At 28.6% G+C, this 13,971-nt stretch overlaps 1 protein-coding gene across 1 annotated transcript in view; it reads left to right on the top strand.

Moving 5' to 3' along the window:
* LOC136976474 (U3 small nucleolar ribonucleoprotein protein MPP10-like) overlaps positions 1-10,912 on the top strand; it is a 49,350-nt gene extending 38,438 nt beyond the window's left edge. The window contains exons 9-11 of the mRNA XM_067271766.1: positions 1,141-1,248; positions 6,239-6,424; positions 10,729-10,912. Coding sequence (XP_067127867.1) covers positions 1,141-1,248; positions 6,239-6,424; positions 10,729-10,815 — 381 coding nt within the window. The 3' untranslated portion in view covers positions 10,816-10,912. The remainder of the gene's footprint in view (positions 1-1,140; positions 1,249-6,238; positions 6,425-10,728) is intronic.
* The last annotated feature ends 3,059 nt before the right edge of the window (positions 10,913-13,971 follow it).

Below are 13,971 nucleotides of genomic sequence, written 5' to 3'. Positions count from 1 at the left end.
TTAGTTTTGGTTTCAGTGTAAAGGCCAGATTTTTAATTATTATTTTTAATAATTTTTATTTATTTAATTTTGCCTGCATTTTTTGAATTCTTAATTCCAATTTTTTAAATTAATTGCAACTCTTTTTTCCTTTTGTGACATGATTATAGAAATTGTTTTAGTGTTGTTTTGCACAAAAGATAATCAAATTTAAGTTTATTTTAAATTTTTAGTAATTTCATTAATTTTTGTTTCATAAATTTGCCTGCTTTTTTAAAATTTTAATTATAAGCGAGTTAACATTGACTTAACTATCGGGCTATCTAGTTTCTAATCAAGATTGGTGATTAAGAAAACAGTTTAAAATGTAAACAAAATTATATTTTAATTGAAACAATATTATATAAAATTGTTTTTAATATTTAGTATGTTTACTTACAATGATAAAACAACTTTCTCATTATAATTATGTAAGTTTTTATGATGATTCACAGATGTGCTGTAATACATTAAATTTTCAAATGAGATTTGCACGATTCTGAGTAAAAGTATTTGTTTGCACTGTTTAATGCCATTTTGAGTTTTAAAAATTGATTTTTCAAGATGAGTTGGTCTAGATATTTGTGGCGGGAGTTTAATGAAATCAAAAATTGGTTAACTTGCGACGATATTTCTTCGGCTCATTTGCCAAACCTTATTTAGTATTAAATATGATGGAGTTAAATCATTTATGAGACATGCCCATTGCAAAAAACATAGAAAAAAAATGTATCTTCTCATTTATCTTCCAATCTCTGTGGCCATTGCGTTGGATCTTTCTAAAATAGACTCTTTCCAGTGCTAGCAATGTTCTATTTTGGGACACTACTAGCACCGGAAAGAGTCTATTTTAAAAGGTTCTACCCAAGGAAGGTCCTAGAAGTAGACCAAAAACATTAGTAATGCAATAGTTTTCAAACCATGTGCAAAGCACAATAAGGTTCGTAAGTTTGATTTGATTTTAACTTAATTGCACTAATGTAAAGTTTCATTAATATTTTCATGTAGGATTTTATAAAATATCAGTTATATTAGTTTTTGTTAATTTTTATTGCTATTACAGTTATTTATTAATTTACCGTACAGTTAAATTATTATTAAGAAACATTTATATTTTTGTAGCCTGTTCCTGAAATTAAAATGGTTAATAATATACCAGCAATAACAGTTGAAGAAGCTATACCCGAAGGTGTAAGTGATGCTGCATTATTAGCACCTGAAGAAATAAAAGTAAGTTTAAAAATGTTCTCAAATCTTTAATTTAGAATAATAATAGGCAATTTACTCAGCTATAATTTGTTTGTAATTGAACACATTAACTAAATGATGATTATGCAACTGTTCTTTTATTGAAATTAAAACAATAATCTCTAACAGAAAATTTTAAATTATAAACTTTCTCTTTTTTTTTTTGTTCTTGAATCTTATTTAGTAACCAAAAGCCTGTCTCAAAAGAAATTTTTGAGAAAGTTAAATAATAAACATATTAACAAGCTTAATTTTTTTAAGATAAAATCTTATTAATTCTGAAACAACACATTTCTTGTTCTTGTTGAGTCATATCCTTAGTTCTATGACACTGCTGTTCCTAAAATTTTTTTCCATTAGTTAATTTTTATAAAATAAATAATTCTAATTTTTTCATAATAAATCGAAATGCTTTCTTAATCAGTTTTACCTATCTATAAAATGTATATGGTTAAGATGTAGAAATAATGAAAATTAATGAAATACTGTAATTTAATTTTAGAGGTAAAAAGTTATTAATTATTGAATTAAATGTTTTTAGAGACTTTATATCTGAACAATCTTAAACTTAATGAGCTACTTAAATGTAATTAAACAACAGTTTGTAATTTTTTAAGGATTTAAAGAAATAAAATATTTGTGATCATAAAACATTTGCAAGGTCCAAAATATCAAAGAAACAACTTATACTAGAGTTTGTAAAAATATCAAAAACTTTTTAAAATTATGGAAGTTGTATAGATTACTCCCTATGGAATTTCGGGATTTTGAGTATTTATCTGAACTCAGGATTGAGACGAGTTCAATGATACCCTACTTTTGGACCGGAGACCAAGAAAGTTATCATATTTATGATTTCTTGCCTTTCACAATGTATTCTATGCCATTTTAGAGTTTTCCAGTAGGTGTCGCTGCTTGTAGTTCAGTATACATTTCCTTTTTTTCTTTTGTTCAAAAACTACCGTGAATCAATAACTAGTGATATTAAACACTGGGCTGCCTGCCGGATGCTCCTCTCCGGGAGGAGTCCATCAGGAGCACAAACAGTCGAACACCACCTAGTGGAAACTCTAAAATGGTGTAGAATGCATTGTGAAAGGCAAGAAATTGTAAATATGAAAACTTTTTAAAAAAATTTTAACATCCGACGGAACTTCCAAAAAAAAAAAAAAAACTTTCTTATTTTTGGTCTCCGGTTCAAAACTAGGGTATCATTGAACTCATCTTGATCCCCTGAGTTCAGATAAATACTCAAAGTCCCGAAATTCCATAGGGAGTAATCTATACAACAGCCAAAATTATAAATGCCAGTACTGGATCGTCTGACTACAAAAATATTTTACAAGAATAATTAGTCTAAAACCCAAATTTTACAAATTTCAATTCAGTATTTACAATAAAATCAACTATTAGTACAGTTTACAAAAGTACAATTATCTAAAATATCAAACAGTTAACCTAATTAGGAAAAAAATCTAGAAGAAGAAAAACTCTTAAGCAGCACCAATCAATTAATCACTTGCAATTCAACAGTCATACACTGACCATCAGAAGTTAAGGCTACCCTGCTATACCAATGACAATACCTTTTTATATATTGCTGATTTGCATACTGAACATACTCGCACATTAAGAAAAATTTTATTTTTATATATCTATTATTAACTAGTTACAAAAATTATAAGTAGCATATTAATGTTTTAATCATATCTAAACCCTTACTTAGTTTAGTGGGATGTAATTCCATTCATTATTCAATGCTATTGTGAAGTTATGTAAATGGAGACGTGGTTGGGAAGTGTTGAGATAGCAGTTGCAGTTTAACATAGCTGAACCTAAAACTCTAAAATAAAATAAAATAAAATAATAATGAAATAAAATGAAAATTAAATAAGGTAAGTAAATAAATATAACTGTAAATAAAAATTCCTCTGTTGCTACCTGAAACATAGATGCAATGAATATGCGATAACCATTAGAGCTAAGCTTATCTGTTAAACTCATACAGATATATGTTATATAGATTGAAAATTAAAGAAAAGAAACATTTTAAAAGTAAAAAAGCAAGTTGAGATTCAGACTTATAAAAATAATGTTAAAATAATATACTTAGTTGATTATTATTTTGGCAAATTTCAATTGAAGGAATATTTCTTTAATTTTATTTATTTATGATTGAATATATTTTACAAAATATTGCTAAATATTTTATAAATGCAAAAAAAATAAATGTGGAATATTTAGACATTTAATATACATTAATTTTATAGTTTTTACATTTTAGAAATTTATAAGCAATTTTCAAAGTTTTTAATTAACCACATGATCTAAAAATGACAATTGAGTGTTATTATTTCTGCCTAGTTTCACTTATTATAAGACAAAATAATTGGATACATTTTAATAACTCCCATAGGAATTATATCCATGGTTATCATCTAAAGTATTCTATACATAACTATTTTTAACATAATTACACATAACTATGATTATTTTTAATATTTGTTTTTTACTGTATCATAGTTCAAACTTTAAAGCCAGAAAATATCTTTACTAATTCATATGTACTGTACTTAATATATTAAATACATTTTTAAATTGCATTTTAAAAGCTAAAAATATAGAATGTTGAAATTCCATGAAAATATTTTTGCAGATATCAAAATTTAAAATGCATAACATTGTATAAACAAATCACGTTTAATTATAAAAATTAAAAACAAGACTACTAAATATACCTTTAACACTTTCCAAATGCAATGCAACAATCAACAAGAATCAAATCATGTTCTCTAGCAAACAATGTACAAAATTAAACTTAATCTTTTTGCACCTAAAGCAAAGGAGCTAATATACAAGGGGTGATCATTTAATTTGTGGACAGGAGTGAAAGTTTTACCTTAAATGTCATCTTGAAAATCTTTTGACTATTTATCTTTCTCAAAATACTCTCTGTTGAACCTCACATATAGTTGTGCATTATAAGCATCTTAGAAGCCATTTTTCAACAGCATATTAAGTGTTGTTGTTGTAGCCGTGCAAGCTTTGTCATCAGATGCAGAATGTTTACCTTTCAAATCTCTCTTCATATACAGAAAGAGGAACAATTGCAAGATTCTAAGTCTGGGAAGTATGACAGATGTGACAGCACCCTTGGCACCTATGCAGTGGTTGTTGGCTTCATAATATTAGCTACAACAACAGCCCTTTGCATGTTGTCAAAAAATGGGTTCTAAGATGTTAAGATAATTAAATTACTCTGATATTTATGAAAATATTGATTTAACCAAAACTGACCTTTATCAAACTTATCCTAATGTTTTATTTTTCTAGAAACACAACTTTATTCAAATTTAATATTTTAAATTTTTTATATTTTTTAGCTTCAGGAATAAAATTTAATCAGAAGTTATGTTTTAAATAATAATTTTAAAACAAAAGTATATACCAAACATTTTGAATTTCTTAAAATGATTTGCATGATATCTGTAAAGTAATGGCTAACATTTTATATTGTGAATGAACCCATTGGTAATAAAAAGATGTGTTTATATGCTTGGTAGTGACAACTTCATCTTATTCAGAAATATGAAATGACAGCACTGGCAACAGTCATGTAACAATGTGCTGTAAGAAAATGAAAGGCAATGTCATCATTTTGAAGATGTGCAATGACTGAATTTCTCATTAAAGAGGAATTCCTTCAATTGATGATAATCAAAAACTAAAATGTAAATATATAGAAATTTGTATTAGTGTTTGCATTGTTGGATAATTAAATTATATATTTATTTAACTTATAATTTTAATCATCTGACACTGAAGATGTTAAAACATATATCACATATTAATCCCATAATGATCATCTATGTATTATCTGTAACAAAATCAATCAAGATAAACTTAATGACCTCATAGGAGAGAGAATCAACATATAGAGAAATTTCAGCACATTTTAGAATCCATCACTGTACACTGCAAGAGACAGAGTTTGGAATATCACAAAGTTTGTTCCCATTGGATTTTTTGATTACTGTCATATGACAATAAACTTAATCTTTCATATAGTTTGTGTCCTTCAGATATTTTTCTGTTCTGTTTCACGAGGAACAGATGCAAGATCAACATTACAAAAACTGCAAAGCAGTTGTGCAAGCTGTTCTTTGTTGTGGTCAAACAGTTGAAACAATTTCTAACTCAAGGAAATTTTGAAATGTTCATAATAATGGTACAAATTTAATTCAATAGAGATTTTGTAGAAGAGTAAATAATGGCACACAGATTACCCTTTTGTAATATTTTCTTTCAGTGCTATTATTTAGAAATAAAATGAATATGATTATAATTTTGATACAAATAATATTTAGTTGCAAAGAGAACGATCACTGAATTTATATTTTAACTATTTTAGAATCTTTGCATTTTAAATTAGATATCATTACAGGTATCCTTTGCTTAATGTGATTTTGCTTAATACAGGATTTGATTAATGCACAAAATTAATTGTGGCAATGCTTTTTATATACTTGGCAGAAGTTTTAATTAACACGATTTTAACAGCTATCTTTACTTAACCTAGATACCATATTTGATTAACACAATTTTGATATACATGGTAGCATTAAGGGATTAATTAACCACATTAATAAAAGAGATACCTGTATTTCAATTTTTTAAAAATGACGTAATGATACTTATATTGATATATTGTTTTTATTCATAAACTCCTTATTTAGGTTTATAATTCATTGAAATAAACAATATATTATTAATTGGCTATTTTATTTTTATCATATTTTCACTTTAGTTCTTAAATATTTAATTATCATCTAAAATAGAAACTAAGTTAATTTATGTGAATAATACATGCATAACTTATTTTAAATCATATTACTCGATAGTTACTATATTATGTATAAATTTACATATATTTTCTTTATAATTTGATGTAAATGACATTTTAATTTTTTAGAAGAAAATTAAAGGTGAATTGAAAGCAAAGACAGAAAGAGATATTACAGATAAGAAAAGAGAAAGAAGAAAGAAAAAGCTTAAACAAAAATTTAAGAGCAAACAGAAACAGAAAAATAAAGAAAAATTAGATCTTGACAAAAAAGTGTCTAAAAAGAAGAAAAAACAAGGAAAAGTTTTATTAGAGGTAATGTTGATAAACTATAAGTACTTTATTATTATTGTTTTTTCTTTTTTATACTGTCTCAAAAGCTTTTATTTACTACTACTAAGAGAAGTTTACTAAATTCTCTTAGTATAAATTCAGCTGTTTGTTTTAGCATTGTGAATAATTGATGACTGAAATTCAATCAGTAATACATTGTATGTATTAAAATAATTTATTGTTAATATTTGATATTTAATACATCACAATGTAGCTTCATGAGAAATGATTTGATCCCAAATAGGTTAATTTTATAACACTTAAATATATTCATTAATTGAAATTTCTAATTTTATTTTAATTTGTACAATATATTACATAAAACACAAAATTTAGAAATTTGATGTAATTTTTTTCTGAAAAATATCTGAAAGTTGAAGATAATCATCCAATGATCGCCTAAATATTCGGGCTGTAATATGGCTATATTACAGCCCGAATATTTAGGCAATCATTGGATGATTATATTAACTCATAGGGCTTTGAGATGTGTATTATATGAAAGTTGAAGACTAAACTTAGTAGAATCTTCCAAAATTTCTTATATAATTTTTATAAATATTAACAAAACGTAAAAAAAATAAACATTTAATTTTAATAATAAATGAATAAAAGCATCAGAAATAAAATATTTTAAGAAAACAAAAAAAAAAATTGCTTAATTATTTTGAAATATAATTTTATAGCATAAAATTTTGTTATAAATGCATCATTTTATCTCATTTTTGATATGATATTATAATTTACAATTTATTTATTTATTTTAATTACATATAGAAATGTCCAAGGACAAATGATTTTCACCCCCAAACCAACAAAAAACCCTGACATAGATAAATTAAAATTTAAAACAACATATAAGAATTATAAAGTCTACTTTTACAAAATTTTTTATATTGCAAATAATCAAGGTGTGAAGCATATGTTTGTATTTATCAAACTATTAACTATGTGATAAAAGAACAATCTATGAATTATAGTTAAATGAGAAAAAAGAACATGAATATATAATAAGTTATGGGTACTTTTAGAAGGTACTCTTAGGTATAACCAATCAGATAAAATAAACCATTAAAATATTTAAAAAAGAGTAAATGTTCAAAATATTTAACTCTTTCATTAAGAATGGATAAACCTAATTAACTCTAATGTCTAGATAAGTAGTGCAAAATAAATGACAAAGTTTATTTAACAACAAATAGATTTTATTCAGTTCCTATGAAATTCTGCCGATACTGGCCAGGCCATAAACACTAAAAACTACAGAAAACACATCCTGAAGGATACATACTCACAAATGACTCGTGCTGAAAATGCCATATTTTGCCAGAAACAATACAACATGTAATTTCTGGTTGCAAGCTCTTAGCACAGACTATTTACATAGGCATAACCAAATAGCAATTATAATACACCAAGAGCTTGCACAGAAAAACAGATTATTAATTAAACACCCAGGTACCATACTACAAATATACTGTACCGGCAGTATTAGAAAATGACATACACAAAATATACTATGACAGTGCCATAATCACAGTAAAACAATTTATCAATAGACCTGACATCACTGTCATTGACAAATGCAGTAAGATCACTTATATAATAGACATCTCTGTTCCAAATACTCACAACATAAAATAGATGTGCTTATTTCTTCCCAGTGATGAATTATGACGTTTTTAAGTTCCTCCACACTATTATATTACTTCTAGGGATTGCAATCCAGCAGTGTTTTCAATCCAGCTGGATTTTTGCTGGACCAAAATCATTCCCGCTGGATCTAGTGCGGATCCAGCACAGATGTATTTTTGGTGCAATAAAGTGTTATCTGTCTATCTATCTATCCAGCAATTTATGGTTTTTTTAAAGAAATAAAACATTTTTTTTTTTAAATACTTAAGAAGCTTTTATTATTTAGACTGGTCACTATAAATCAGTAAAACTTCTCACACATTGAGGTAGTAAACTTGACTTTGGTTTGGTTTAACACTTGAGATAGAGATAATTAACTTAAAATATTTAGTTAGATTATAATTATAATGTAATCTTTAAGTTAAATAATAGCAAAGGTAATTCTACTAATTAATTTATATTAATATATTATATTATAATAATGTAAGGATGGATAATCAGTGACTAAGTGGATATTAAATATAGAACATAAAATGTGTTTGGAATAAATATAAAAATTAATGGAAAACACCCAAGCAGACAAAATATAGATAAACAAAATAAATAATGAAATGGAAAAAAACTATAAGATATAACAACGAAACCAGCATTGTCCATTAATAACATTAATTAATGTAAAAGGATCTTCGCACGGTAGACAATGAGTCCGCATCTCTATGGTTTATACAACTAGTTGCCATGTGCGCCTTGCAGATTTCCAATCTCTCAAGATGTTTGACCGTTTGCCTATTCGTCGTCGTTTTTATAATTGCCGCTTGATCCCATTGGACGTTAACATCCTTCTGTCTTGTGTATGATGCCAGCACAATGTTTTCAAGGTTTTTACTGATTGTATATTTGTGCTCCTTGAGTGTTTTAAACTGTGCATCGTTGCATCCACATAAACAAGCTTGGAATTGAAACGTTGGTCGTGTAAAGGCACCAAATATATACCCGTTGTTGAACTCCTATCCTCTTTCTTTTTATTGTTTCTTAAAATTTTGAAAACAGTGGGATTATGTTGGTATACAATGCGAAAATTATTAGACATGGCAGTACATCTATGTATCTTGTTTAAAAATAGGATGTAATTAAGAACTATTCTTTTTATATTTATTCCGAACACGTTTTATGTTCTATAGTTAATGTTGTTTTTTTTTTGTAACTGAGGAAGATTGTTAAAAATGGTTGAAAACGTTATTAATTTATTAAATTTTGCTGGATTGATAAAGGTGTAGACTTTTGTGCCATTATTTAGAAAGTTAATTGAGTATTTGCGGATCTGCAGTGCTGGATCCAGCAGGCCGAAGAATGCGCTGGATCCAGGTGGATTGCTGGATGAGGGATCTAGCAATAGCAATCCCTAATTGCTTCCCATTTGTGTACTTAGCTTTAGCTAGATTTCCCAAAGATTTTTCATTGGATTAATATCAGGCCAATCAATAATAAGCTAAAAAATCATTAGCTAAAAACCATCCATAAGTAGAGTTTATTGTGTGAATGGGAACATTGTCCTGTTAAAATAAACCATTGATTCTCAGTAATACATTCTGCAAAAGGCAAGAGATTGCTCACCAACATGTCTTGATAATCATTTGCTTTTGTATGCCTGTAAAAAAGAGCAAGTGGAGTCTTGCCAACTAAAAACCACTTCACACCATAAGTGAGCCACCACCTTGTTGTCTGGAATATAGACTTCCTCCCTTCTCAAATGATGCTATGTGGCTTTGACCTCTGGACTGTCAAGGTTGAATTTTTTCTTATCACTTCAGATGATTTGTTTCCACCTGTCTGTCCAGTGCATTTTTTCCTCTTCTTATAGTACACATTTCTCCTTGTGAGTGAGAGTTAGTGAGGGGCAGGTTTTCTTGTCTTATATACAAGATACTGGCATGTTTGCACAACTCTTCCAGTAGTTGATTTGACAGTATTTCATTTGGGCGTTGCTGTTAACTTCCAAAATGATGTCTTTTTGCTGGCAGTATGGCAAACAATGGCTTATTTTGTCCTGTTCATAAGCTTTGAAGGGTGTCCTGTTGATTTCTTTTGACCATATTGATCTCCAAGTTTAATAAAGTTGTCAATTACAGTGTGTGACTGATTTTAATTTTTTAACAATCACTCTTGCAGAAGAAATAGAGCAAGAATTTCACCTTTCTCTAAATCTGTTAGGGGTTTGCCTTGGCTCATTATTAAATTAGTGATTCTAACCAACTACAGTCATTTCTAGTAGTTTCTGCTGAGTTAATGTTGACCTCTGATGTCTTAATATCAACCTGCTTTTATATTTTTGGGACGGTCACTTTTAAGTTAATTATCTAAAAAAAATTTTCTGTTTTAATGAATTATTATTATTTTTTAAATATATATATTTTTTAAAGTTTTAAATAAATTAAAAATAAATAGGATATGCAAATTATTCCATGTGAATGATTTTATATGGAAATCTATTAGTGTCTTTATATTTATGGGATGCACTTTGTTATAAGCATGGTTGTTTTTTACTCAAGTCTCTGATCCACATTTGTAAAATTTAATATCTTTGAATTAATATAATGTAATTAATGTAGTAAATTACTGTATAAATATTATTGAAATAAACTTTTTTCCAGGATTCTTCAAAGAACAAGACATTATCTTCAAGCAAAGCATTCTTTACCAAGTTACAAGAACAGGTTGACAAAAACTCGAAAACATGAGCACATCATTTATTAAAATAATGTAATCATATTTTAGATTTTTCATCTGTTTGTTACATATTAAAAATTGTAAATAAATATTCAGTTTTTATACATATTTATGCAATTAAATTAATATGTTAATTACATTTATTTGAAATATATAGGAAAGAAATTTAAATGATCAACAGACAGTTTTTAAAAATATTTTAATAAACTGCTTATAATTTATTGCTATAAATTATATGAACTTTAACAACAAACTGATAGAAATAAAAACACATCTATTACATCATACAAAGATTTTGAAACACTAATTGTCATTCTCATAATTCTTTTGTATCATTAAAAATTTTATAAACAAAAATTATAAGTATAATAATAATTTTGACTCAGTAAGCTGTAATCATTTTAATTCTTTGATATTTTGCTATTGTAGTATTTTGTTTTTTTTCCACATTTTAAAATTTAGAAAAAGTACTAAAAAGAATACCAAAATTGTTCTGAAATTAACTGCAAAAAAATGTGATTAAAAAATCTGAACATTTGTTATAATGAAGTGATGTTTACAAAATTCATGTATAGTTCATCTGAATTAGTTTAATTTAAATTTTAATCTACAAGTGTTTACGTTAAAAACCAACAAAGTATACTTACTCTACATAAACTAAAAGTCTGTATGGAGTAAGTAAGGATAACTGTTGACATTCTGCTGTTTATGTACCAATAGTCCTATTGGTTTAATACAGTAATTCTCAACCTTTTTGAGCTAGTGGAATGTACAATTTTTGACCACACACCAACAAGCCAGTGTTACTTCAGAGATGCTCTCTTACATATGAATAAAAGAGTAGCATTCAAGATGTGAATTTTTTATATAAAAACGTTCAGATCTTGTAATATTAAAAAGTAGAGAACGATTAGCATTTTTAAATTACTTTTTGAAATTTTGTGGTATTTCATGAGAAGTTTGTGACATAATGGTTGAGAAACACTGGTTTAGTAATATGGATGAATGTAATGCTTATTATTTTACATAAATACAGTAAACACTCTCATATCTAAACTAATGTGATTGGAGTGATCTGGATAAGAGAGAGTGATAATTTTTAAGTAAGACTGTAACATATTGTATGTATGAAAAATGTTTATTTTGACTTTGATGCTTATTTTTACCAATTACAATTAATTTTGAAAGTATTGTGTTGTCTTTGATCAGTCCAGATATAGGAGGGCTGGATGTGGGAGTGTCTACTGTGTTGCATTCATTTTCTTATATTATTATATCTGCTTTTTAAGAAATATACTGTATACTTTAGTTTAATTGTACTTTCAAGGCCTTGCATGTTAAAATATTTAGGGATGAATAGATGACTAATGCTGCAAAGATATCAGGCTACCACTATGGGGAATCTGGGTTTAAATCCAGGTCAAAGAATCTCAGGAATTTTTCAGAGGGTAGTCTGTTCTGGATGTGTTTGGTCCTGTCCCCATCACCTGGCTACCATCATTGTGGACTTGGTTTGAATCCATAATGGATTTGGAAAAAAAAATTGTTAGTGCCCACAGGACAGAAAGAATAAACTAAAAAAAAATATTCTTTAGGATTTGAAAAATACTCTTGTTTATTATTTTTATATTTGTTATGTTTAAAACAAATCTATTTGGATAAAATTTCTAAGTTACAAATGACTTATATTTACAAGTAATCTCAAGTGTTGAAGCATTTATCCACAGTCTAACAAGGTGGAGGATGCTGTCTTGGAAGAAGTAGGCTGTTGAAAAGTCCTGAATGGCATTGTGCTTTTCAGAACTGAGACCAAATCAACAGCATTTCAATGTCTTTTCAGTAGTCTGAAAACAGAAATTGTAGGGTGAGATCTGGAGAGTAAGGTGGTGAGCCAAAACCTTCCAATAAAAGCTGGATTTGCTTCTGATGCTGAGGTGTGTGAGGCCATTCAAAATTTTTGCCAGCAGTTGCAGCCGCACTTTGAGGATAGCATCCTCCAGTTTTGTTGGATAGTGAGACAAATTCCTCAACAACTAGGGAAATTACCTGTAAATTAAGTTGTAACGTAGAAATTCTATCCAGGCAGATTTGTTTTGAATAGATCATATATATGTTAATAAGTTAGACTTAAATTTATCAAAATAACTAAAATTATTCATTATGGAAATTACAATGCTAAATATTTTATGCTATGAAAATTCATGAGAAGACTTTTTACTGTTCTTATTAATCATATTTCTTAATAGTTTTTATTGAAACATTTCATATACACTACTGTTCAAAATTAAGAGAATTTGAGCATTTTGTCGAATTTATGAAAAAAAAATGGACACCTTTGAATGAAATTTGGTGTGGATACATAGTTATATAAAAGAAAAAGTATACTATACAACAGTTACGGTATGCACTCATGATCGTCAGTAAGGCTTCATCAGCACAGGAATGTCCAAAACCTACGTTGCAAGATCGGACATAAAATGTCTAATATGGGGTATGGTCACCTCTCAGTCATACAGCTCAGTATGACTGAGAGGTATGACAGTCATCGTGACGTCATACTGGAAACGAGGCAACTGATGAGTCCCTGTGGCAGTTGGCCCACTCCTGCAGCAACACAGTTTTCAGCACCTGGGTGGTGATTTCGAGCTGCAATTACCCTCCCAAGAGCGTCCCAGACATGTTCAATAGGGTTTAGGTTTGGAGATCTGGCTGACCATCCGGCGAATATACTCACTTTCAAGATAATCGTCGGCCAGGTGAGCCCTACGTGGACAAGCATTGTCATCCGTTAAAATGAACCGAGGGCCAACTGCTGCCCTGAAATGTCGAACATACGGCTGTACGTTCTCATCCCTATACCTCTAAGCAGTTAGGGAGCCTCTGTCAAACACATGGAGAGGTGTGTGGTCATTCAACATGATGCCTGCCTAGACCATGACATCTCTGCTTTCCTCGGGTGTAGGAGGAAAGAAATCAGGTCCCAGGTTCTCTTCAGATGAAGATGCGTCGAGAATCTGTGTCCAGGCTGAATCGCGACTCGTCTGTGAAGAGAAAGATATCACGCTGAAGTCTGGTCCAAGGCTGATGATGTCTGTACCATGCTAAAAGCGCTATCTTGTGTATTGAAGTGAGCGGGACGCAAACAGCGGGTCTTCTGGAAAAAAGCC

This window comes from Centruroides vittatus, unplaced genomic scaffold (assembly GCF_030686945.1).
Source record: "Centruroides vittatus isolate TY-2023 unplaced genomic scaffold, ASM3068694v2 contig_400, whole genome shotgun sequence".
Lineage (NCBI taxonomy): Eukaryota > Metazoa > Arthropoda > Arachnida > Scorpiones > Buthidae > Centruroides > Centruroides vittatus.
The sequence above is the reverse complement of the archived record's forward strand: the minus strand, read 5'-3'. Positions and strand labels throughout refer to the sequence as shown.